The following is a 27042-nucleotide window of genomic DNA, read 5'->3' on the forward strand; positions in this document are numbered from 1 at the left end:
GAGGTGGCCTTTCTAGAAAAACCCCTTGCTGCGGAGGGGGTTGTAGGCAGCCTGAGTTCAGGGCAGGGCAGGGATGTGAAATCGCATCTCTGAGGGTTTCAGGCTGCTTCCAGGATTGGCCAGCACAGGTATGGTGTGGGTGTATCCTAAAACTTGCAGTGGAATATGTTGTTTGCTTGTAAAGTGAATAAAAGCGTCGGTCACAGTGTTACCGTGGAAATGCTAAGGCCAGTGGTGGTAGCTGCCACTTGCTCCTTTGGGTCGTGTCTCACAGTAACAATTTCATCTATTCACATTAATGTTACAGGCCAGAATAAAAGGTTACTCCTCTGTGAGGCACCATGTCAACAGCGTCTTCAGTTTGTTTGTTTTCTAGGCCCATTTCAGCACAGAAAACTAATTGGAACCATTTTGTCATAGTTAAGTGACCTTCTGTTTTCTCAGAGCAGCTCCCTTACTGAAGGGAGCCTTTTCTCTGGGGCCTTGCAGAGAAGGGTGTGATGTTCCTTCCTCAGGAGCGGTAGGGTCAGGGTGCCCGATAAAGTCACGGTGGGGCTGGCTTGGTCAGGCCTCGGGTAATCCCACGGTGAATGTTGTGCTTGACGTTCGCTCACTTGACTCTGAAGCTATTGCACGGCTGAAATGCCACTGTGACCTTTTTTAATTGCTGTATCTCCATTTTTATATCCCTGCCTCATGTTTCAATATTTTGAACAAATTTCCTGGGTTTTACCATGCCTATTTCTTGACTAATTTCAACCCTGCAGACCAGCAAGGTTAGCTGCCAGCCTGTCTCTGGAGGCAGGAGCCCTGTGCTGGTGGGGTCGCGTTGTGGTACGTTAGCGTGGGGAAAAAAGGACAGGGCTGACGTGGTAGGGAGATTTGCATTATGGCTCCGATGCACGCTCAGAGAGGGAGCAGAGGAGAACAGGACCTGACAGCCTCTTAGCACACCTGAGGGTCAGTGGCAGGCATACGGGAGGTCTCAGAACTGGAATTGCGAGAGAAACTGCTTAGCTGTGCTGCTTGAAAAGATGTTGCTGGTTTTGCAGTGCCCTGGGCCTCTAGCCAGTGCACCCATCCACTCTTCTCATTGAGGGTGTCACCTGGACTCCCACTGGTATAAAATAAAAAAAGCATTAACTTCATTACTACTATGAACAATGCTGTAAGTCCATACAATGTACACCTAAAGTCTTTCCATTCATCTTCAGTGTCCAAGACAGTTCTTTCATTCATTTAAAGTTGGTAGCATAAACATCAGGTCCAGAGAGGTCCAGCTGAGGTGGAGCAGGGAAGAGAGAACTCTTTCTCTGCAATTTATTTTTCTGACATGACAGGTGTTTTTTTAATAGGGTTTATCTGGATTCCCCTTTGCCACTTTGCTTCTGATGCTGGAGCTGAGGTTTTAAATCTAAGGTGCTTTAATCATCAGTTTGGCTGCTAAATACAGTAATAAATTTGGGACTTTTTTTTTAAGCTTCTGTCTATGCCTCATGGCTATATTCTGCCTTGATTTATAAACTTCTCATCCCATGGGATTACAGGGCAGTCTGCATCAGATAGGAGTTTGGCTTAGTGAGTCCCTCCGCTGCTGTGAATGGGCATCAGTCAACTGAGGTTTATCCCAGTTACTTCCTCTCGAGAAACATTGTGACAGCGAAAGAAAATGTGGAAGTCCTTTCACGGTTAGTTAACTTGGGTCAGAGCAAGTGCTCAAGTTAGAGTTACTGAATGAGAAAGGATGTATTGTAAGTACCTAATAGTAATAGGCGCCTAATTATCAAGAGCTACATGTACCGAGAATATGCATTCTTTCTTTCCCTAGATACTGCAAATTAACCAGTACAGATTATCATTGCTGTCAGTGGTCGTGTCTTTAGTGATACGCATGCCGTAATGACTGTGTTGGGCAGTGTTGCATGGAAGGTGAAGAAAGAAATATCAGAGAGGAGCAAGTGAAGCCAAAGAGACATGTGTTCAAGTGAATAACAAGGAGGGTGAGAAGTGGATTGGCCCTCAGGACTGGACTGTCGAGCCCCTGGGCTCTGGACAGGATGTTAGACTTAGCCCAGGTAGACAGGGAAGTGATGAAAATATGATTTGGATGCTTCTGTTACCAATAGCCACATGATCTACAGATCAAGCACGTTGGTCCTCTTCCCTTCAGCTTCCTCTTAAGTATCTCAGGCACAATAAATCCATGTAGAGCACAAATCTAGATGAAAAGAAATCCGTTGGAGGAACTTGATTTGTCTGCTCCAAGGTAGCTTTGCAACCGTGTGAGACAAAGGTGTTGCTGATGAAAGCAAGTGGGAGAGCAGAATTGTTACCCGGTCAGCTTCATCGGAGTGGCTGGAGAGGACGGCGCTGAGCCAGGCTTCCCGAGTGTCATGCTGTCCTGGGCTGGCGTGGCAGTTTGATGGAGCAGCTGGTTGTGGGAGAGGTGACAAGAGCCATGTGAAAATGAAATGAAACGGAGCAGCAGTAACCTGGCAGAGGGTGTTAACAGTAGTCTGCTTCAGCTGACTCTTAGAAGGCAATTCCAGTTCCTGCTGAAGTCCCCTGTTACTCTTTCTCGGTTCTCCTCACTGAACATCCCTGTGGCTCATATTTAATTCAGCATTGATTTCTGGACCAGCTTTTGACTTCTTTCCTAGCAGAAGCAAACTATTAACCTGAAATGCCATAGTGGAAGCAGGTGCAGTGCTTTGGCACCTGAATCCAGTTCACTGCAAGCACAGACAAGGGAACCAGTCACTGGTAATGTCTCCGACTGCTGGTGTACATGAATGCACATGTGTGTGAATGCTAGCACAGACTTGCTCCCTGAAATGGTGCACGTTCGTTTTTGGAAGCCAATAATTCATTATGATGGATGCTTGAATCTCTTTTCCTTCCATACTGATTTTTTTCTGTAGATAAACTCTTTATTAACTGGAAGTATTGAATAAAGCTTCACATTCCTTTTGCATATCAAGTTGCTTCTCCAGTGTGTAGTTACTGAAGGAACTAAATTGAATGAAAAGAAATAATTATCCAGTAGTTTGACAAAGAGAAAGCATATTGGTATGCTGGCAGGCCTTTGTAGTGCAGACCGTGAAAACACCTTGAGTTAGGGACAGATAAGGTAGGAAGAAAGGATTATCCTCGCATTTTGCATGCTAGATTGGACAGGTAGTTTATGTCAAATATATCCGGTCAAGAATTGTAACCCTGCTGTGATTTCAGTAAAAAGTTCACTCTTGCATGAAACCAGTCATGTCCCACTTACATGTCTGTAAATTTTATGGGGCTGAACAGACCTCAATGCTTATAAAATAGAGACTGGAATTGGTCTCTCTGCACTTGTGATAATCAGCGTTTTCAGACATAGTATACTTTGGGCACTTCATTTTTCCATTTACCCACAGATACCAGAGTTCATAAATTCTCGGATCTTGGAATTGCTGTGCTGTCAGTGCATGGCTAAAGGTGCACAATCCTGTATGTTTGCTCTAATGAGGCTATACGTCATCCATAGAAGTATTCATTTCAGGAGGAACAGAGGCAGCTGTCAGCCACTATTTTGTGGTGTCTTAAGAAGTACGTAGCGTTATGGTGCCCACACAGATTAGTAAGTTTGACAAGTTGAGATGAGTACTTAGAACTGGCCTTTGTTTTTAATTTAAAAAATGGTGTGCTTGGCATTATTAGCAAGCACAGATCTTGGCAGATCTTGAAGAGTCATTTGATGGTGTTTTCCCAAGACATGCCCACTCTAGAGCACAGTTAGTCTTGGAACTGGAGAGTGTCTGAGTTGCTGGAGAACAAATGTGGTGGCCTGCTGCCTCTTGAGGGGTGACAAGTGGTTGGAGAGACTTTGGAGCCTGTGAACATTTTTGGCACTGGTTGGTCCATGATGTTGTATCCTGCAGCTGGTAGGACTCAGTGGACAAGCTGTTGAATGACAGCTGGTGGAGCAGCTTCTTCCACTTGAATGGACAAGAGGAAATGGCCACAAGTTGCGTCAGGGTAGCTTTAGATTGGATATTAGGAAAAATTTCTTCACTGAAAGCGTTGTCAGACACTGGAACAGGCTGCCCAGGGAGGTGGTGGAGTGACCATCCCTGGAGGTGTTAAAAAGACGTGTGGATGAGGTGCTTAGGGACACGGTTTAGTGATGGATTTGGCAGTGTTACGTTTATGGTTGGACTTGATGATCTTAAAGGTCTTTTCCAACCTAAATGATTCTGTGATTCTATGAATGGCTTGCAGTTGTTCTGGTGATGGCCCCTGTAGTTCATTGGGCTCTCCTCCCGGAGGGAGGTGCAGATGTCCATGCTGTCTCTGTGCAGGAGACCATGGGTTAAGTAGACCACTGCCCACCTTTCATATTCTACGTGGACGGTATCAGTGAGGTGCATGACTCTGCACTACACCTAGGCATGTGTTTTGGACTTCACGTGAAGTCTAGAAAGACAGCATCAACTATAGGTTCAAGAGGCATAGCTCTCTCTTTAGGAGTCCTACAGGCTGCTCCTCCTGGTCAGCTCAAGGAGTCACACAGCTGCCAGCTACAGTATCTGGAGACTGTGAGGTCTTGCTAGGAGGCAAATGAAACGAACCTGAGTTGTGTCAGCCTGAACAGTCCTGACAGTCACTTCTTGAGCAGAGTGGCCAGAGACGTATTTATCTCTTAGTAGTGCTGGAGGAATTTGTATCTCAAGCAGAAAAATGAGGTACTGTACCAGTACCAGCTCAATTCAGTTCAGTCTCGGCTGCAAACAGAGCAGGGGGAGAGGCCCTTGGCAATGTGAGCACAATCCAGGATGGGCTTCAGATTCAAAAGCTGAAAGTGTACGTCCTCAGCTTGGGAGGGCTCTTTTCAGAGGGGCACAAGAGCACTTCATAGGAAGCAGAATGTGGCAGCAGTGAAAGGTCCATGTTGCACACATACATCAGACATGTCCTGAGGTAGGCAGGTCTCTTCCTCCTTCATCTCTTCGTGGCCAGCTACAAGGTAGCTAAGCCTCAGATTGTTGCTGAGCTCTTCCAGGTCATGGCTCAGTAGCTAAAGGAAAGTTGTTCATTAAATATCTAGTGAAGTAAAGGCTTGGGTTTGCTTTCTGCCTCTGTTTAAAATGCTGCTGTCTGTGCTGGGCACTAATGATTTTATTTTTTCTGGGGTAGTAGTCACATGAATAATGCATTCCCTGCTGCGCCTTTTTAACAGTCCCCTAGCTGCTTCCCATCTGAAGGGAAGTGTAAGAGGTAATTAACAGCCACTTGAAAAAAGGATTAGCAGGTGGGTGGGAGCGACTGTTGGGTTCATGCATGGAATTGCCATGGAAATGCTGAGATTTCCTGGCACTTCATCCAGTGTGTGGGCTCCAAAGATAGTTGCGCTCATGGGCCTCTCTCCTCTCCATCTTCCTACCCTACAAAGGGAGCGGCTGCATTTTCCTTCAGGACAGCTTCCGCAGGCTGTGCTGTTGCCATCTGCACACACGATGAGGCCTGCTAACCAAGGGCGTTGCAGAGAGCGGGACGCTGTGTAGCAGCTGTCGGCTGAAGTCTTTCTGCATTTCTTTCATGTCAAACCAATTGGCAGAAAATCATGGGGGGAAAAGACCAAACACTGGTGGCTTGCCCCTTTTCCTTAGTTCTAAAAAATAATCACAGAATCACTAAGGTTGGAAAAGACCTGTAAGATCATCAAGTCCAACCATAAAAAAACAAAAAAAAAACCCACACACAAAAAAATACCAAAACCACCCATAAACCACAAAATACACCACAACCCACACCAAAACAACCCACCCACACCACACAGCACCATGCCCATCAAGCCACATCCCACAATGCCACATCCACACGCTCCTTGAATACCTCCAGAGAGGGTGACTCTACCACCTCCCTGGGCAGTCTATTCCAATGTTTCACTACTCTCTCAGTAAAGAACTTTTTCCTAATATCCAGCCTGAACCTCCCCTGGAGCAACTTGAGGCCATTCCCCTCTTGTCCTGTCACTTGGGAGAAGAGACCAACACCCACCTCACCACAACCCCCTTTCAGGTAGTTGGAGAGAGCGATGAGGTCTCCCCTCAGCCTCCTCTTCTCCAGGCTGAACAACCCCAGCTCCCTCAGCCGCTCCTCATCAGACTTGTGCTCCAGACCCCTCACCAGCTCCGTCGCCCTTCTCTGGACACGTTCCAGCACCTCAATGTCCTTCCTGAAGTGAGGGGCCCAAAACTGAATACAGTACTCGAGGTGCGGCCTCACCAGAGCCGAGTACAGGGGCACGATCACCTCCCTGCTCCTGCTGGGCACACCATAACTTGGTGCACAAAACACTTGGGGTTTGTCACTTCTTAGAGAAGTTGGTGCTGGTCCTTGTCCTGCAAATTTTCACCAGCTCAGTAGCCCTCGCGTGGCTAAACCTGCTGAAGCAGACAGGACTGTGCAGCTGAACAAGGGCTGTTTTGCACGTAAGCATTTTCAGGCTGTGCAATGAGACCTGCATTTGCTTCTAGTCTTGTTTGGTGGCCACGCACATTTAAAATATCATGCATATTTGGGAGAAATGTCTCTCATTTCAGTACCAACTCTGGAGGTTTAGAAGACTATGGGCATGCGTTCATCTGAAGAGGTTCCTGGGGGAACCTACCATATCTCTCTCCCCCTTCCCCTTTCTGCAGCAGTAACAAAAAGCCTCCTGAATTTGGCTGTGTCTGGGGTGCTTTGGTTTTAAGGAAAGTGTGCTGTTTGTTTCAGATCACCTGTTAGCAGACTCCTACATCGGACAGGAGGACTCCCCTGAGATGCAGCAGGCAGCACAGAACAAGCGCAGGCTCTCCGTCATCTCAGACGGCAAGTTTGAGAGGAGCTTCTCTGAGGAGCAGGCAGAGAAGATGCCAAGCGAGGGACCGAAGCCACGAGTCTACACGATCTCCGGCGAGAGGCCGATGCTGTCGGACCATGAGAACGAGAGTATGGAACTGGTGGTGATGAAGGGGGCTGCCCAAGAGGAATGCCACCACCACGGCCACCAAGTGCACGGTGCTGGCGGCTCTCACGGCGTTAGCAGGCATTGCAAGGGCTGGCCAGGCAGCCGGCAGGGCTCCAAGGAGTGCCCAAACTGCACCCGGCTGGCTGCCCCTTCCCAGCATTCCTTTGACCTGGAGCATCATCAATCCAGTGAGACTGGGTGGCACAGAAAAAGGCTGGAGAGGATGTATAGTGTCGATCGAGTGTCTGGTAAGTAAGGGTGAGTGCTGTGTGCTGGAAGGACACAAAGGGACTCATCGACTCAGGGGTGAAGGGTGACACTCATTGTATCCCACTGTGGAGGTTTCGTTGCTTTGAGTTGGGCCTTGTAGTGTTTCCTCTTTGGCACCTTGCTGGTACCTTGCATCAGCGTTCGTGGAAAGGGATTGTCAAAGTGGGAGTTTAAAATAAGCTGAGCTCAGTTTGAGGCCGGCTCATCCAAACCCCACTGTCTCTGCTTCTAGCTTGTCAGTATGGTTTTCATGACAGCTTCTTGTAGCTTAGTGAGGGTAATCTCTGTGGGCTCCCTTTCTGTTGAAGGAAGAGCAAGAGAGGAGGGGCTGCGTCAAAGCACCTACGTTTATGCTTCTCCAGGAGGAAGTTCAGAGCAGGACCTTCTCTGCCTCATTCTGGGGCTGAGGCAGGCGAAATCTTTGTGAACGTGCTGGGGTGCTCAGAGGGAGCCTCACCTCAGCTCAGGTATGGTGTTCTGTACTTTGATGCGTCCCTGAAATGCTTCTCTGCGTGGCTGGAAGCAGTTTAGTGGGGTCCCTCACGTAGTGCCACCTCATTCCATAAATACTAGCAAAACCCACAATATTGGACTTTCTTCTCCACTCACTATCCATTTGCTCAGTATTTTCAGGGAATAGGGCTTGTAATTATTCAATTACATTTAAAGACAATAATGAATTTTTTAAAACTTAACTATTAATCAAATATATGTCACAATCTATGTGCTTTGAATTATAAGCTAGTACGCAGTCCATCTTTTTTGCCTGTCAGCTCTATATGTGGCTGGCAAAGAGTCTGACCTAATTTATCTGAATTTTTTTTTTTTTTTTTTTTTTCCCCCAAGGCTTTTTGAGCGGAGTGTCCAGCCAGGAAAGGTCAAGGTTTTCTCCTTGAAAATAAATTGAGTATAAGGACTGTGGAGATCAGACTGTACATCTTTCCTGGGTTCATAGTTTTCTAGTAAATATCACAGTGATATTTACTGCGGGTAAAAATCACAGAAAGGTTGGGTTCTGGACCATATTTTCATGCCTAGATGCTTGAAATTCTGTGACTAAATTAATACATGGTCTAATACTTAAGAATAATTAGAAAATAATAAAATAATTGATTATCAAGTGTGCAGAACACCCACAGTCCCGCTAATTCCTGTGCATAGTTTTTTAAGTGTTGTTTCTATGTTTGTTCCCTGTGATTTTTTGGGCTTCACATCAGGCACTACATGTGCAAGTTTAGACTTTATTATTTTTATTGCTTAAGTGCAAGAAACAGAGTGAGAAGAGTTTTCCTGAATGGAAACCTTTTATGGTTTTGTGATCATACATGTTTTACCTGCTAAAAGATGGCTCTGCATATGATGACACAGCCAGAAAGCTTGTGTGAAGGCAGAAAAGGAAAGCCATTTCAGTCCCAGCCTTTCAGGAAAGGAGATCACCAACCCCAGGGACTTGGACTTGTGGAGATCAGGGTGCTAAGTTGAATTGGTTGCAGCCTCGTGATGTGTACTGAATTAAGAAAGAGAAGATTTCCTGTTCTGATGCTGATGGATTTACATTAAAAGCTTTCCTGCACAAATCAAAATTGTACTCTGCACTGTGAGACTGAAGCAGGTTGCTTGATACAGAACCAAAGGAAAGCTCCAAATTACTAATGGAGGAGTTTAACTCCTCATAGCTGGAGCTAAATGCCTCTGTTTGCCAGAAAACATGTCCTAGCAAATGCTATAGAGAGATGCCGTGTGCTGTTTCTGGGCCTTGGGATTTATAATACATATTTTCAGCTAGGCAGCGATTTTTGTTAGGGCCAGTTATGAATGCGAAATGGAGATTTGCCTTTCTGAAAATATATTGGAGTAGTTACTTAAATGGGAACAGATTTGACAGCGCCAAACCTGCAGATGCCTCCGTAAGTATGTCATGTTGCGTACAAGTAGACAGCAGCTACCCTCGGTGCTTGTCTCGAGCTTCTGAGTGCTTGCACGTGTAGCTGCACAGGCAGCAAGCACTGTGCCTCTGAGACCAAATCCCATCATAGCACTGGCATCATGGAATGGAAGTTTTCTCAGCTTGGTCTCGTTTGCACTCTCTATCCAAGTGTTGTTACTCAGAAGGACCGAGAATTGAGTGGCACAACTGTTGCAGGTTGCAAGAAGTATTTCTTGGAATGTCCTTCATGCATGGCCAGCAGAGCAGAGATGAATGGAGGCGAGAGAGGGAGACTAATTTCCCCAGAGGTTCATTTTACAGTGCTGCTTTCTCTGTTTGGATTTACATGACACGTTATTGCTGCAAACCAACACTCATGGCAGTTAGGCCAGATTGGCCTTATTTAATATGAATTTTTATGCTGAGTTTATGATGCCTAACACTATTTCAGAGAAGCACAAGCTGTTATCTCCTGTGCTGCTCCCAGGGTCTGATAGAAACACATCCACTCATGGACAGAGATGCTGGTGTTTGCATGCAGCCTGGCATGTAGCTGGAAATGCTGAACGTGGTGGTGGTGTTCCTCCAGTCTTACCCAGGCCCATGGGTCCCTGACTATTTCATTACAGTTGATGGTAACAAGAAGGGGGAACAAGATGCTCTGCCTGGCCAAAAAGGAGCATGCTACCTGCTCATGGAAGCAAAAGTCATACTCATAATCCGAATTTTAATTTGGTGGATGAGCTCTGGAGCTGAGCTGTGCTCCCTAGTCCCCAGCTGTGTGCTTCTCTACTACTATTCTACCTCTGGTGGGTAAAGAGGCGACTCTGAAAGGTCACAAATCCTTTATTCTACATTGAGTGCTGTTGGGTAGAGGTGTTACACCCTTCCTATGTTGACTCCTGTCTGTCAGAAAAGGAGGGGAGGCTTCCAGAGGTTGTCCAGGCAAAGCCTCATAATGATATTAGCTGTTGTTCATAAGCTGTGCTTTGAATCAAAGCTAGTGGCTTAAAAGCTGTAAAATATATTAAGAGATTGTCAGTCCTTTGAAATGCGTAGTCCCTGAGAAAGTCTGTACAGAATTGTTGGCTAAAAAGGAATTTGTGCAACTCCTCCTCCACCACTTTTGTGGGTTCAAGACTTCAAACAAGTAATTCATTTATAGGCTGAGTTGGTTTGCATTTCTTGTCTATCTGTTTTTTGGAGGAGAGCAGACATAGGAACTTCGTAATAAGTATTTAGCATACTAGAATGCGATTTTCATGTAACATATATTTCCTTAGGGTGCCTTTACACAAGTCTTGACGTAAACTGTTAGCTGAGAAGGAGTGTCTGTTACAGCTTTCTGTATTATTTCTTGGAAGCTTCACTTCAAAGGAAGCCTTCCCAGTTGCATTTAGCATTTTTTGCATCTGTAATTGCAGCCACTTCTTGTACTGTCAGGGAACAGCAGGATCAGTCTGTAGTAGATGATGACCTGTACAAAACATTTGGTAAGATATCTGGTCTGTAGTAATTATGTCTGCAGTAGGCATGAAGGGTTTGGCCCATGAAAGTGAATAAAAAAAACCCCTCTTGACAATGCCAGACTATTAATGACTAAGATACATAGCTGCTAATGAACTTAAAACTTGAATGAGTGAAGCAAGACACATGATCAGCAACATGTAGCAAGGCATTAAGCAAGGAAGCCACAAACTGGGAGTGAAGCAAGATGAAAAATCAGGTAGCTCCAAATCCCAGGTATCCAATCCACTGGGATCCCGCACATCTTGTGTCAGTGGATTTTAATACACCTCTGATTCCCTGCCTAACCGATTTCAGCCTGAGAGTTCTCAACAGGAGCTGCTTCTTGGTCAGATTTCTCCTTCTGGTCACCACCGTCCCACACACATAATTAATGACTTGTTTTGCTGCCTGCTTTTTGTCTTAGTGGTTATTATGTGAAGATGATGCGGTGTCCTAATGCAACGGAGTTAGGAAATAATTTGCAGTTGGTTCAAGCAAAGCAGTTTACAAACATAGGGGACCAAATAAGCACAGACTTGTCTGCAGATTATGTAGCTGATGTGCGGGGTTGACTTCTAAAACTAGAAAAACTCATGATGGCCAGGTCATCAGGAGCAGGTGTGTGAGGGGTTCATTGAAACTTCAATAGAAGAAAAAAAGAGTCTGTCTCAGGCTTACAGTTGTGAAGAGAGAAAGGTGAATGCTTTTTGTCTTCCGTGGGAGGCTGTATCAAAAAGAACTGGATGAATGGGACATTTCAAACTAATGGTACTAAGGAAGACGCAGAGGCTGGAAAATGCTTTTAATGAAAAATGTTTCTTTCCCCTGGCTTTTTTTTTCTTGTTCAAATGTCTCTTCTGTAATTCCTGGATTATTCTAATCTTCCACATTTAGGATAGAGCTTTCATTCTTCATTTAGTAGCCTGATAGACAAGCTTAGCACAAATTTACAAAACACTCGACGGTAGTGTGCGTATATATGAGGAGAATGAGAGTCCCCTGTTTAGTACAGGGCAGGATGCTGAAGAAAAGTACTAAGAGAAAGAGCTTGGAAAGTGTTGCTGTCTGAACGATGTCTCTGCCCGCTGGATTCTCAGGTTTTGCTCTCTCTCTTCCAGATGATGTTCCCATACGAACCTGGTTCCCAAAAGAGAACCTCTTCAGTTTTCAAACTGCTACTACAACTATGCAAGCGTAAGTGAAACTACTGCTGTAGCTTTTATTGTGTATCTTAACAGCTTTTAGTGGACGTGAACTTTATCCGAGAGCCTGAAGCAATCGAGTTGTATGTTTGGCACCATAGTCTGGGGGTGAGAGAGAGAAAGAACCCTGTTTCTTCTGAATTTCTTTTTTGCACTTAGTAGTTCTTTTTCCTACTAACTCCCATTTGTTTAGTTTTACTTTCTTTAACTCCTTGGGCTACCCAGCTTTTCTCTGCTTCCGTTATTTTCTCTGTGACACTGCGCCCCATCCCTGGCTGCCTCTGCAGAGCGAGGGTCCTGTGGGAGCACCAGTTGAGATCTTCCACCACTTACTTCTGCTGCAGCCACTGCCCCGAGCGAATAGTATTCCAGGCTTGCCCTGCATCCATCACTCCAGAGGAGTGTGTCTCTATAGGATGAGATATAGCCCTACAGCTTCTGTGCTCGTCTGGTCATTTGAAGAAGGTGTCAGTAAAATCTCTGCAAAGTGTGAACGGATCTGAGTTAGGAACAGCCTCTCCCTCCACACTCCACGCAGGTTTTGGTGCCACTGGTTGCTGTGCATTGTCACCTTTTTCCTGTGTTCTTCCTCCAACGGCTGTATCACCTTCAGCTCTACTGCTCTTTTTATTTCTCGTTGTCTAATCCGGTGTCCTTTTTGTAATTTTCTCTGCCACTTCTTCTTCTTTCCCTCGTACCTTTCCCTTCCTAAATCCCCAAAAGAGGCTGGTTGTTGATGTTGGGATAACCCAGACTGGATCAGACCTCTAAGGACTGATGCAGCAAGGGCTGGATCTGGCATTGGGGAGAGGGGTGGCTGCTGAGATACTGGAAGGGATCTGCATCCCCCAGAAAAAACGCTTATCTTCATGCCCTTTCCCTCCAGCTCAGCTGGAGGTGTGACCCACCCTCCCAGCATGGGGAACAGCACGAGGGAGGCATTTGCCTAGTGCCAGTCTGTGGAATCTGATGCATGGTGGTGGGATGCTAATCCCACCCTGACAGTGGGAGTGAGGAGTCTCCATGGGCTTCTGCTGTCTCTGTATTGTCCTAGCGCTGCTTCTCCTACCTGACCTCTATGTCCCTCTGCCCCCTTTTCAGGGATTGTAAGTTCGGTGGCACCCCAGCCGGTTAACGCTCCTGGGCACCAGGCTGACAGGGCCTGTGGGCAGTCTGAGGGCAATTTGACAGATACTTGCTTTGCTCTTTAGAAGTGTTGGCTGGTAACAATGAATGGTATTTTACAGTTCTGATCTGACACACCAAACCATGCACAAAATCAGCATGTTTCCTTTGCCTTCGGGCACATCCCTTGCGATCTGAAGTCATCTTTGCTGCGCACAAGGTTTGTTGCAGGATGGTGGCCCATGGCAGGGCTTACAAGGCTTGGAGCTGTTGAAGGCCAAAGTGAGGTTGGTTTGGGGAATGGTGCCCTAAGGAAACCCTTGAGGAGCACAGCTCCCTTGGTTAACATAACTCCCTGGTTAACGTTTCTGGAGATTCTGTGCTGCCTCTAGAAATGGCACAGAAACATCTCCAAAATTTCAGGGCACTTCCCTAAGCTGGTTGGAATGGCTCGTCCAGGTGTCCCTCTCCTCCTGTCCCCTGCTCTACTGTTTTCAGCCCACCGTGCTTGCCTCTTTCATGGACCAGACAGTGTGAGCTGACTTCACAAGTCTTTGTCACTCTGGTAAAAGGTCTCCCTGCTCCAGAAGCCCGTGATGCTGAGCTCCCATCATAGCCTGATGGGCCACGTTCAGCTGTCAGTTGTACATCTGCATGTTCTCTGGGTCTACACAGAGCTTAATTTGCAGCCAAGCCACGTGCCAACACTGCCCCAGGGAGGATTTAGCTTGGTCAAGTAGGAGTCTCACCACTGAGAAAGGTTTAATTTAAAAAGCAATTTCCTTCGACCTAACAAGAAATATTCCTTCTGGAGTGAGAATTCCCTCAGAATGCTGTCCGGGGCTGAGCACTAATGAATTCCTGTTCTCTTTCTTTTTCCCTGCGTCTCCTGGAATCTCTAGCATCTCGTAAGTATAATCTTCATTTTTTTTATTTCCTTGTTTGTTGGTGTCCTGGATAAATGCTCCTCTCCTCTCCTGTCCATCATATTTACTCGTGCTTTCCCTGTGCTAGGGCTGTTTGTCAGCTGGCAAGAGGTTAGACGGCTACACCTGGTAGGCCTACATGGATCACACCGCAACCACCTTCATCTTCGAAATGGAGACTACAGTTGCTAGCATGCTTTTGTCCCTCTTGATCCCGGTGTACAGAGGTTTTGTCTCTGCAGTCTCCTAGGTCCGTTCCTCCATAGCAGGGATGATGGCTGCTTGCCCCCATTCTTTGGGCCATGCTCTGGCCACTCTTATGTTTGCTTTAGGAACAACTGCTTGTCCAGCCACCTACCCTAGGGAGTGAGGACCTTTGGTTTGGTGAGTCTTTTGCCTGGCCCCTGACTCGCACGCAGTCCTGCAAGGACTGGCTGTCTTCCTTGGTCAGCCTAATCTTTCTCTGTTGTCTGGTGAGAGCTTTCCTGTCTGTGTTTCGTGTCCTCTCTAGTTTAAAGCTGTGTAGTTGGTTAATGGCTTAAAATGGTTTCCCAGGGCATTCAGGGGCTACGCAGAGAGGAAGAGACGGAAACGAGAGAATGATTCTGCAGCTGTTATACAGAGGTAGGGCCTGTTTTCTCCCATAGCCATAACCTTGCCTGGTGTTGCATGGGCCCTTCGGGTGTCATTAGTGACGCTTGATGACGTGGAACGTGGTTGTCCCTGTCTGTGTTGCTGTTCATAGGGACACTAGCAGTGGCTGTGTTAGAAATGTGGAGGTGAATGATGCTGCAGTGCTCAAGATAGCTGATCTCCATCTTCTTAAAGGAACACTGTCAAGTTTCTTTTAAGCTTCCAAATATAATATAGAGGATCTGTGTTTCAGGCAGAAAAATATATAATAGATATAAAAAAAATTAAAGATGCAATTTCCCCAGCCCTTCTCCCAAATATTTGGAAATTCTTTCAGATTAGCTGAACACTTCTATGTGCTGTTGCTGCATCTACAAATGCACCTCAGAAATCTGAGACCTAGGCAAAATTAACACCTCTAGTGACCAGAAGTCCATTTTTTTAAATCTTTTTTTAAAAAACGGAAAGGAAAGGAAAGGGAGTGGGGACTGATTCCTTGTCCAGGTATTACAGAAGGGTCCCGGTTTCCCTCTGCTCGCTTCATGGGGCACATCGCTTAGCCACTGTTTTAATCAGAACTGTTCTGGTTTTTTCAAATGTGCCAAAGCTCATCTATTTTGGCAGCCTACTAAGAAGAATAACACAGCATTTGTGTCATTGGTTAAAAACTGCCATGATCACTTCAGCGCTATTCAAAACAAAGTGGGAGAAAAACATCAGGTTTTCTTAACTGGGAAATTGCCAGGAAGATTTTTAATTTTTTTAGCAACTTAAGGGTCGTGGTTTTTTTCATCAATAATGAAGAGAAATAAGAATCAAAACTGAAGATGCAGTAAATAAATAGACAGTGTATCTTTAAAAAGAAAGGGATTTCTCAGAATTTTTAGATAGAGACGAGTCTTTGTTAGAAAATGGCTTATTCACATGGCTTGCAAATACAGGAGTAAGAGTCGTATACCTCAGTGATGCTGTGTAATCAGGATAGAGGACGGAGTCATGTCATCCCTGTGTTGAGTGGCCAGCATGTCCCTTCACCTCCTGTGGACACTGAAGGTCTAGGCAGGATTGTACAATGGGAGCCCATCTGCATTTATCTCATGATAAAGAGGAGACAGGATAGCAGCGATGGGCTTTTGTCCGTGTGGGTTTTGGGCTGTGCCATGCAAGCAGACGCTGGCCAGCTGTAAGGGTTGCTGGCAGTTAGTGTTCAGCTCTCTTCTCCAGAGAGTGAGGAGGACCCCAGCCCCACCACAGTTTCGGAAGCTTGTTGGGCAGCCCTTCATGGCCCCAGGTGTTTCGGAAGTTCAGTTGTTATCACACAGCCCCTTCAGTGCTTGGCCCGGTGTGTCTGGTGCACAGGGAGGCTGGTTGGTGTGGCATGGCACATGTGCTGATGCAATGGATGTTGCCTCAAGAGTGAATGATGCCCAGTGGTTTGCTGAACCCTGTGACCGCTGCAAGGAGGAGCTGGGGAGGAGAACATGAGAGTTGCTGTTGGGAGTTTTGCAGAGCATTGATACACGTCAGTAATTCTGTCATTGACCTTTGTTCGAGTATTGAAAAGGCTTCTCTGCAGAGTGCGAAAGAACTGCTGCAGGCAGAGCTGCAGAGTGTGCAGGGTGGGACTGTGTCTCGGAGACCCTTTGGCTGGAATGGGTACCATGGAGGTGGCATAGGGTCGTGTGGACTGCGTGGCAAGCTGGAGCCTGTCAGGAGGAGGACTGTTCAGCAAAGGCAGTAATAAGGAGATTTTATCACTGTAACTCGAGGGATGCTTGTTGAATTTTGATCGCCGAGAGATCTCACTAGTGATCCAATAACACTGGGTTTTCTGGGTGCAATTGCGGGAGCCAGGCAGGAAGACTGGGCAGGTTCATGTAGCACCACTGCTCACAGAGCAGATTGCGGCTCCCCCGGGGTGCTATGCCAGTCCTTTTGTGCTGACATGCAAGCACAGAGGGGCTTGAGGACCAATACAGCTGCTAAAAGCTCTCAGAAGGTTCTAGATGGCCACAGGATGCCCCCGTTAAAAGGCGGTTCTGGGCTTGCACCTCCTTTCCAAAGTGCTTTTTTTCTAGAAGAGCTGGAGGGGGGGGAAAAAGTCCTTTGTCCCATTCTCCAATCATTTAGTGCAGTGGTTAACCTTGAGCAGCTGGATTCTCCCTGGAGCTGCTCTCAGCAGTATTTAGGAGATGTATCTAGACAGCTGCTCTCAACCTGCACCCATGGGAGAGACCAAGCTGTCTGGGCAGCTGGGAGCATCACTCTTCTATGGCAAAGACTGCTTTATTCCCCTTTCCCCCCAGGGTCTGAGAAAACTCCTCTGGGGAGTGGACAACTGAGCATTTAACAGAAAAATGGATCTTACTCCAAAATGCCAAAAGCCCAAAGGATGTAACAGCGGCCTTGGCGATTAACATCGGTGCTCAGTGTCTGGTATGATCTTGGTCTCAGAATGGACCATAAAGATTTTCATTCTGATGTGTTACAATGTATGTCTAAGACATTTCTATGTAAAGAATGACCCTGGTTCCCTTAAAATATTGTATTTATTTGGATTTTAATCTAACACGCAGTAAGACAGCCCACATTATCAGTCATCACACGCCCCAGAAGGCTTTGTTATGTAGAGCCAGTCCAGCGTGTGTTAGTGAAACAAATTGTTTTAGTTATTGTCTAAAGGGAGCAGTTGTCTGATCCACAGCAGTGAATCTTCATGTACCCAAGTAGAGCTTTTCGTTGGAAAAGAACATTAATAGTGCAAGTGCAGATGGAAATTTGTCATAGAATAATGTTGCTCCCAGCTTCACTACCCAGCTGCTAGTTTTCCTTCTTGAGCTGCTGAATTTGCATCCTCATGACAACATGGGACCCAAGGCCAAAGTGGGGGACAGTGCAGAAGGTGGCGTGGGTTAAGTGCTCTCTCACGAGGGCTGTGTTGATCTCTCTGTACAGGAGCAGACGTATCTGACTTTCTCTGAACAACTTCATGTCGGTGCTGGAAGTGTCTTCTAGTCCAATTAGTTTGCTAAAGCATCTGCATGGTTGCAACATGTCCTTACTCATCCCACTAACTTGTGTGTGAGCCAGACTTGTCATTTTACCCGTTTCACTAGCAGTAGTCTTTGTTGCTTGATGTCTGCGGTGTATGTTGGTGGGGAAGGAAGGAATCTAGGAATGCTCCCCCACTCCATGCAGGCTGCTGGTACATGGGCTCACTGACATCCCTGGGGGCCATGGGGGCTGCAGGGCAGGGAGAAGTCACCCTAAGTAGAGTTCACAGAGGAGTGACACTTTTCTTGCTAGTCTACCTGCTGCTTCTTCCCTGTGTGTCTTCTGGTGTCCTGTTTGGTTCCTGTCCTGTTTGGTTCCTGTCTAGGTGAGTGATGAGAAACTAAGGGAAGCAGGTCCCTTGCACTCGGAGGGGCTGGACGAAGAGTCCTTTTGCCATTGTCTCTCAGGAGTGGCCACGACGGACTGTTTTACACAGACCTGACTGCAGAGCGTAGCTGCTCCCTGAAGCTTACCCTCTGGTGGACTTGCCTCAGGAGCTGTGTACTCTGCAGCCCCACTGAACTCTGCCTGTGGGTCCTGGGCAGGGAAGCATGCAGTTAGGCAGGCAGCGTTTAGAGAGCCGGCCCATGAGGACACTCAGCCTTGCTGAACAGTGCTGTCTGAGAAGGAAGAAGCTGCTTCAGTCTTTCCCAGCTCTTTGCCCTAGAGAGCAGTATGGGCTGCACGGTTGCTAACAGCACAGGTGGGATTTTAGCAGCTGCTGTGAATGTGTTTGGGAATGAGCACAGCCATGAGCATGGTGTGTGCATGCTGCCTAGCAGGACAGAGCCTGGGCATCCCACTTCCCTGCTGAAGCATGTGTGGAAGAAAGGAGAAGGGAAGCACTTACTGCTGCTTACTGGGAGAAGAGGGAGCATTGCCAGCATGGGCAGTGGCAGGGTCTTCAGCAAAGTTACAGCACAGGTGCCTTAGTTGTAGGAAAGTGAAAGCAGGCGGTGAGAAGGGGACTGCCATGTAGGACCTCGCTTGCCCTGTACCACCTCACTTGCCCTGTACCACCAGCCCAGGGAGTTCAGAAGAAACAGCCACACTCTTGACAAACATAACCATGCCCAGCACTGAATAGGTGCAGGCTGGGAAACTGGTCTCCAGCTTTTGAATACTGACAAGGAAATATGCTGTCTTCCCAATTTTTTTTTTTTCCTCCCAGTTGTTTTCAGTCCTGCTGGGCCCAGGTACTGCTTTGTATTACCTTTCTCAGAGGTTTTGTTTGGCCTTTCTTTCAGGAATTTTCGGAAGCACCTCCGCATGGTGGGGAGCCGAAGGGTTAAAGCACAAAGTAAGTGAGCACCTGTAAGATGTGGCTGTGAAGAGTTGGGGTTTGTGCCGGTGGGACACAGGGAACCCTATGCTACGTGCAGATGCGGGTGGAAAGGACCTAGCATTGGGCCGGAGAAACGATTTGACCTGCTGATGCCGTTTAACCCTACAAGAAAGAAGGCCAGGTTTTTGCAAGTCTCCAGGACACACAGATGTCTGCCAGCAGCCTTTAAGCTATTTCCAAGGACCGTCTGCTTTGGCCATGTGAGATCTCTGTGGCCTCAGTGCAAGGAGAGGAAGGAGAGTTGCAGCGTCCTTGTCCCACATGCATGTGGTTTTCGGTGATCACTGGTGTAGATGCTTGTGAGGAGAACCAAAGCTGAGAGTTCAGCAGAGCTGGTGAGGGCTGCCTGGCCTCTTACTGAAGCTGCAGACCAGCTGTGGCTTCCTGGGGGCAGTCGGTGCTTCATGTGCCACACAGACTGGTGGCTTCCTCTTTTCTCCTCCCCTGTCCCACCACCATCTCCGCAGCTGGACCTGGGGGAAAGTCGTCCGGTGGGAGCTGAGAGGACGGTGGAAGGGAGAAAGAAGAGGATTGGAACAAGGGGGAAATAAGGGAGCGCTGTGTCTTACTGGGGAAGAAATCACCTCTTAGGCCTGGGAAATGGCAGTTCCTGTTCCCTGAGGAAAGCAACATTCCTCCATAACTTGGTTGGAGCAGCTCCCTTGTTGCTGTGAAATGGGCTGAGAATGGTGTAACTGGCTCCCGAGAGCTGAGGATTGCTCCAGAAGAAGAAACAGCTTGTTCTTCCCACCCCCTGGCCAGGCATCGTGTACAGGCTGCCCACAGCAAAGCTCTGCTGAGTTGAATTTGCATTCTTTCCTCTCCTTTCTCATATGCTGTGGGAAGTGAACAGCAAACAGCATTGCCCTCTAAAGTGTCTTTATTGGCATCTGAGTTAGCACTGCCTGAAATGAACAGGGCTCACCTCTCCCTAGAGCTGTCTGGAAGTTCAGGCATGCCTCTCTGCCTTGGTAACTCTCGGGTCATGTTTTCAAAGCTTTCTTTGCGTGCACAATAGCTAAATGCCTGGTTTTGAATGAAAGCTGAGGATGGAGATCACCTGAAGAACTTCTCATGTGATTTGTCTCCCTGGACACCCACATTTGGACACACTGCAGCAGAGGACAGGCTGCTTCTCAGCTCTTGTAATGCAGATCTGCAGTGAATTCCTGTGCTGCTGACATGAGATGCTGTTACTGGATACACTGCAGCAAACTTGCTCTGTCTGCTACCAGAAATAGGTATTAGTGGCTATAAGTGGCTGTTAATCTAGGCATAATGGCTTTCACGTGGGCTTGCCAAGTCAGACATTGTGGTTGGCAGTTCCCAGGAATTTGCCTGTGGTGCAGCCAGCTGGGCCAAGCTCCCTGGATTCTGCTTGGGAAATGCCGGTACAAATAATATAATGCCTGTTGGGGGAAAAAGAAAAAAAAAAAAAAAGCCGGGGCAAGTGCTCACAAGAATGCAGGCAAGCAAAAACTGAAGGATTTCTTCTTTTGCAACAAAATTTAGAAAACGTGAGCTTTCCTGAGCGCCCACCTCTCTGTTTGGTTGAGCTCTGATTGGGATGTCACTAGAACATGAAGGGAGAACTGACTGGAGAACTACTGCCTTCTTCTGGTCATGTATGTGTCACTAGCTGTTGAGTACGTCTTCCCGTGAGGCCTTTGAGTCAGAGCATTTACACTGGGACACTGGAATAGCCTTGATTAAGTTGAGCTTCGAGCAGTGTGCATTTAAGGAGACACCATCAAGTGTCCTCCTTTTTCTGTGTTACATACCCCGTAATGGTCATGCTCAGAAAGTGGGCGCTTTGTCTTCTGCTGTCTAGAAGATAGACCCTTGTTTGCTGTGTGGAAAGGACTCACGTTTGGCAAGTGGAAGAACAAGCACAGGGGAGTCCGTGATGTGTGGCTTTGATGGAAATCTACTGGATGTTTTGTTTTGCTGGCAGCAACAGAGGTGGCTTTGGAGTCTGTTAATGTCGTGCTTTGGTTTTATCCTAGCATTTGCCGAACGGCGTGAGAGGAGCTTCAGCAGGTCCTGGAGTGACCCGACTCCCATCAAAGCTGATTCCTTCCATGACTCTCGAGAAAGTGAGTTCTGAGTCCTTTGAGCTTCCTCCTGTGGCCAAACCCTCCAGCTGTTGACTGGAGTCCCACTGGAGTAACTCCTCTGTGCCCTTTTGTCCCATCTGTGATCCTTTTAGTTTCATGAGATCTGAGCAAATAACACTCCAGGTATATGCACCTGTTCATCTGTGTGTACCTGTATTTATTTGTAGAGCACAACGCATCTAACCTCATGTTATTGTGCAGTTGCCAAAGGATACCCAGTGGTACAGCTCTCTTACAGCACTCTGTTCCCATCATCCCTTATTCGCTTGGGACCAAAACAGCCTACCTGGAAGCACACCAGTCCAAGGCTACATTCACTATAGTGGGGCTAACCTGCCTGGCTTCCCGTGCAAGACCCCCTTCTGAGCTCTTCCCTAGTCTAGAATGGCTCAAGAGCACAGCTGCAGCACTCCATGAGATGTAGCTTTGATTTTCTGGCCGTGCTGGCTGCACAGATGATAGCTTGGGGCAATCTGATCTTCGTTTGGGCTGCCAGGAATTCCTCTGGGAATCCCCAGTAATGCTGCAATGTTCTGCTTGTGGGGACTGAGATGCTGTTGTGTTAATTTACAGGAGTAAATGCCAGCATCTTCCCGCTGTCTTTTTATAAAGGGAATGGCTGTTTCACTCAGATTTTATTGAAATCCTGTAGGTAAGGGACTTGGTGGATATGAGTTTGCCCATGTTGAAATGGGTTGTACTGTAAATATATTTCACTAATGAAATGAACTGACCTACCAGGTAAGCACGAGATCCAGCCCTCCTAGCTGTAGAAGACACCTTACCAGGTTGCAGGGGGAGATGTATGAAAGTCCAGTTTCAAAACATGACCCGATTGTTCCTTTGCAGTCTGATTCCTCCCCACTCCCTCAGCTAACTCAGAGGCGAATGGAAAAGACATGGTTCAGACAGGCTCCAGGCACTGCCCAGTGACACTTGGACTTCCCAAAAGGCACAAATAGAGGCATCTCGGTTCTCTTTCCTCAGTCCCTGGCTTCAGGGAACCATCTCTATTTTTAACCTTTAATGGTCAATTATATTCCTTCCAGATGTTTTTTTCCCCAGGAGGCATTGAAGGCCAACAGGTAAGGTCAATTTGGAGAGCAAATTCAAGTATACTGTTGCAATACTACTGTGTTTGCTACGGCTGTCCTCACGCTCTGGGATTTCTCTGCCAGGATCAGTTTGACCAACAAGGCAGAGTTTCTTTATAATCACTCAGAAGATGTAGTCAGAGCAGTAATTATTACAAGAAGACCAGCTTTGATGTCTTTGGACTTTTGCTCATCAGCTTGGCAATGTTAAAGTGTAAAGAGTCTGTCTGCGTTCTGTCTCGTTCTCCATTTCTGAAATGACAGGGTGACTGTTGTGAATTAGCATTTGAAAGCTAAACTTGGTGACTGTGAGAGTGATGAAAAGTTATGTGATATGTGGTATCGGGCTCTGTGTGTGCACTCTTCATTCGTTAAGTGTCTGTCTGTTTAGAGACGCCAGCCCCGAAGTGTGGTGTCTGCCGCTCTGTGGAAGGAAGGAGGGCTCAAGTCTCATGGCTTGTGGTACCTCTTGCGAGGGTAGCTGCCAGACAGGATTGAGTGGGGAAGGCAAGCTGTTCTGCCCTTGTAATGCACACTGTGTTCTGGCAGGCCATGACCTTCAGGATTCCTGCGGCACTTTGGATGGCGACTTTGACTTGAACTGGGAAGCAGAAAAGGAACTTGAAGCCATGGCATGTGATGGAGAAGACTTTATTCCACCAAAAATAATGGTGAGGCTTTCCAGCTCAGCTACCTGTATCTACTCAGGTTCTGTCTGTCCTTTCAGAGCTGTTAAGTTTAGGATCTTCATGGGAAGAGCCAAGTCTTTTGTCTAGGCAACTCTTCAGGTGTGTATGAGGGTCACTCAGAGATCAGCCAAGACATGACATGGTATTCAGCATCTGTTATTGCTGGGGATAATGTGTTGACAGAAAACTGGAAGTGGAAGGACTTGTAGTCCAACCCCAAATCAAAGCAGGACTGTCACCAACACTGAATCGAGTTAGCCTGAGTCTCGATAACCCTGACGATAGACACCTGAGTCCCCAGTCCCAGCAGTCTCTCCTGTTGTTACTTGCTTGATTTGCTTTGGAGCCACATGTCATGCCTTGAGAAGCTTTCTGCACTTTTATCATTCCTTGATGCTAGGCTTCCCCCCCTGCGCTGCTCTGTGGGGTTTGGCAGACAGGACCAGCTTCTGGCACATCCCTTCTTTAGCCACATGCACAAGTACTCAGGCAAATGGGGTCTCAAGCTTCCAGCTTGTTCTCAGGGCAGCATTGCCAGTCCAGCACAGCAGTACTGTGTTTGAATGGGTCCTGCTAAGACTTGGGAAGAGTGAAGGACATGGAGACAGCCTGCTTTTGTATGTGTTCCCAGGCTGCCTGTGCAGTCTCAGCCCTGAAGCGTTCTCGAGGCAAAGTGACAAGGTGAGACCCAAACACTAGGAACCCAATGCTTGGGTTTGTTCAGCCCTTGACAGCTCCAGTGTGTCTCCCCAGGTGGTGTATGTGAGGTGGTATATGTGTGCATACGGAGTCCATCCCTGGACTCTACGTTGTGCCTCTTCAGAAACTTTACATTAACTCCCATATGGCCGAAGCAGTGATGTGCTGCCTCCCAGGAGGGAGGGCTTTGAAGGCAGCCCAAGCTGGAATCCAGGCTGCACTTAGAGGCCCACCAGCACTGCTGCCTGCTCCACTCTCACAGCGATGAGAAGAGGTGGCTGAAATCACAGCACAGGCAAATTGCCTGTGTTCCCATAGCCCTTTGGCTTGTGCTGATGGCAGGCCCATTGTCTCGGGCTGTCGTGCTGATGGAGCCAGCTGAAGCTTCAGCCAGAGTTGCCAGGCAACCTGCATCTGCCTGACATCCTACGGCTGTGTGCCTACCTATGCCTGATGACATTTCATCCCTTGGCTGGTCCTGTTCAGGCATGCAGCCACCCCATCGCGGGCCAGCTGAGCGTGCCAGTTTGAACAATCCTTTACAGCCAGAAGCACAGACCCTCGGATAGAGGAAGGCTGTACAGAAGTGATCTTCGCTGGGATACAGCCATTCATGGTGATGCACAAGCTTCTTCATCCTCTGTGCACACGGGTCTCCCCTTTACAAACTGTCATCTCAGACTCAGTCCTGCCTTTTGGGCAGAGCTGCATGCTCGTTTGTTGGGGATCAGGGAGACTGTGACACGTGGGGGTGCTTGGCAGGCCTGGGGGTGCTCTGTAGTGGACCAAAGGCTTGGAGGACCTTCCACAGGGATGCAGATAGGCTGGATTAGCTGCTAGTTTGGGTAACACCTGAGAGCAACTGAACAGGGCACTGTTACTATTGCCTTTGTGCTTCTGTCCAGAATCTACTGCCTTCTCCTCATCCTGTTGCACTGCTTTTTTTCCCCTTCCAGCTCATTTCTTCCAAGGTGCCCAAAGCAGAGTATGTCCCGACAATTATCCGCAGGGACGATCCCTCTATCATCCCCATTCTCTATGTAAGTATATCACTTCTGCTATGTCTGGATGTGTGGGAGCAGGCTTCATACAGAGAATTTTTTTTTTTTTCTGTCCCTATCCCTAGTTCCTGTTATGGTGATTCTGAAGCACTGATGTGATTTGGAAAAGCTGTCAGGAAAGGGCTGGGGGTGTGCTGAACGCAGATTTGGGTCTGGGGTAGCTTTCTGGGGACTCAGGTGTAGGTGGAAGAGTAAGGTGGAGCAAAAATTGTACATGTGGGCTGCCAGACTATGCAGGCACAGCCAGGCGGCACGGGAAGATTAACACGGGAAGGCAGGGCAGGCCTGAGGACACAAGCAGAACTGCGTGTTGCCAGGCTTAGGGCTCCTCCTTATGCTCATCCTTAGAAACGATGAGCAGGACCTCAGAGCTCTGCAGTGGACCGGGAACCCCATCACCCTATGTACAGTGGTGCATCCCTGTCAGTCATTAATTTAACCTTCATTTTTCACTAGGAGTCCTGCCTGAGCAGGTGTCTGAAACACCAGCAAGGAGTCACGGGTCTCTTTTTCCTAATCACTTTATATTCATGTAATTTGAAAGGGCAGGATTGGACTGTCAGCCCAGAAAACTCAGCCTCCGTGTGCAGCAGGCAGCGCTGCTGGGGGCTTTAGCTTTGCTGCCTCTCTCTTCCTTTGAGAGTTGTACGGTTGTCCTGATGACCCTGCTATACCAGAGGCAGATGTGTGGGAGTGTGGCTGTTTGTTAGCCAGCTTGGACATGTGTAAAGCCAGAGCCTGGCTACTAAACATGGGCCAAGAGGCAAATACGCATTGCTGATGCTGACTACATCTGATGGTATGTGCTTTGGACTTGTCTGCAGGATTCATCTTCAAGTCTTTGGATGGACTTGGTCTTCATGGACCATTCAGTCTTCAGCTTCTTTGCTGAGGCGTGGTTTAGGGTGGTAATTACTGTGATGTGACTATAAGTTGGTATAATCATGCTCTTAGACCATGTGGTTGCCTGGGAATGGGATTGTGTGCAACATTAGAGACTATAATAGTGTCTTGGGAGCTGGTGTAGTGACAGTGAACCTTGATACGTCTTCTCTCTTGGTTTCCAGGACCATGAACATGCCACCTTTGATGACATCCTAGGTACGTGAGTGTTATTTCCTTTTCTTAACTCCTGCCCATAGCAAATGTAACTGATCGATATGTTAGTCACTCCACTGCCCTGTGCCTCAGCTACCACTCATAAAGGTGTTTTTATCACCCCAGTGACACCTGACAGTCAGTCAGCTGCTGTTGGATGTGCTGCAGGAATAAAACCTCACGTCTGTAGCCCATTTTCTATGCCAAGCTCCCAGTTTATGAGAGGGAAGCTGAGGCACAGAGCAGCAAAGATACCTGTTCGTTGTACCCTTGTAGGTGAGTAGGAGCATTAACAGGGCGTCAGGAGAGCTGGGTCTGGTACAGTGCTGTGGTCACTACAGAGCAGCGTCTGGTGCTGCGCTGTACCTTCTCTGCCCTGTGATACACTGGGGCTTCCCGCTTTCCACAGCGTGAAAGCAAAGGGTTTGCTTTGACATCGGTGGGAATGTAGGTGCTGAGCACTTCTCACAGCTCAGCCTCCTGCCTTCAGGACTAAAGTAAGAAGAAATAAGATTAATTTTTAGCTTTCTCCATCGTTCATTTTTTCCAACATGTTTTTTTTGCAGAGGAAATAGAGAAGAAGCTTAACATTTATCGGAAAGGCTGCAAAATCTGGAAGATGCTGATATTTTGCCAGGTACATGAAAGTTGTTAGGCGCTTGGGTGGTTTGTTACAGATTTGCCTTTTTCTACAGGGAAAATTACATACAGGAACCAATACTCCAAAGTCACGTTCTGTTAAGTATGGCTTTCACTTCTCATTTCCCCAGACAGCGAGCCATCTCAAGTTGCTTTGACAGCAGGAAGTAAAATCTCATTTAGTGTGGCCAACTTCAGAGCTGGGCTGCTTCTCAGCTGCTTTCAAGGAAACTCAGGCAAACCAGCATTAACGCAGACCTCAAAAGGAGGATTTCAGAGAAAGGAACAAGAATTTGCAATGCGATGGTTATAGTTTTCATACAGCTTCAGTATGACAGTGACAGTGGTAGGTGTTGTGCATCAGACGGGCAGATGGCACAGCTCGGAGCTGGAGGCCAGCGTACGTGGGAGAGAGGTCAGGGTACAGGCTTGCCGAGCTGTGGGTGGGACAGATTCAGGTCGGGGCTTGCCAGGGCCTTCCTTCCCAAGTTTCTTGTTCCTCAGGGTGGTCAGCTTCGGACTTCCCCAGCAGCTGTGCAAGCAACCTTGAAATGAGAAGTTAGGAAGGTAACCTAACTTGAACTCCCTCCCATGTGCCTAATGCTGCAAAATAGCAGAGTTTGCAGCACACTGACCTGGAGACTGCGGCTCTTAATCTTCCTG

The 27042-nt window shown here is 47.5% G+C and overlaps 1 protein-coding gene across 6 annotated transcripts in view; it reads left to right on the forward strand.

Annotated features, from left to right (window-relative positions):
- The window catches only part of NSMF (NMDA receptor synaptonuclear signaling and neuronal migration factor), a 54906-nt gene that overhangs the window by 14614 nt on the left and 13250 nt on the right, over positions 1-27042 (forward strand). Inside the window, exons 3-12 of one of the 6 annotated variants that reach the window (XM_059828900.1) lie at positions 6757-7239; positions 11816-11891; positions 13927-13932; positions 14506-14574; positions 18885-18937; positions 20989-21078; positions 22743-22864; positions 24538-24621; positions 25710-25743; positions 26307-26377. In XM_059828900.1, the coding sequence (XP_059684883.1) occupies positions 6757-7239; positions 11816-11891; positions 13927-13932; positions 14506-14574; positions 18885-18937; positions 20989-21078; positions 22743-22864; positions 24538-24621; positions 25710-25743; positions 26307-26377 (1088 nt within the window). The remainder of the gene's footprint in view (positions 1-6756; positions 7240-11815; positions 11892-13926; positions 13933-14505; positions 14575-18884; positions 18938-20988; positions 21079-22742; positions 22865-24537; positions 24622-25709; positions 25744-26306; positions 26378-27042) is intronic. The other 5 variants (XM_059828905.1, XM_059828904.1, XM_059828899.1 and 2 more) reach the window with 5 other exon arrangements.

Source organism: Gavia stellata, chromosome 24 (genome assembly GCF_030936135.1).
Source record: "Gavia stellata isolate bGavSte3 chromosome 24, bGavSte3.hap2, whole genome shotgun sequence".
Classification (NCBI taxonomy): domain Eukaryota; kingdom Metazoa; phylum Chordata; class Aves; order Gaviiformes; family Gaviidae; genus Gavia; species Gavia stellata.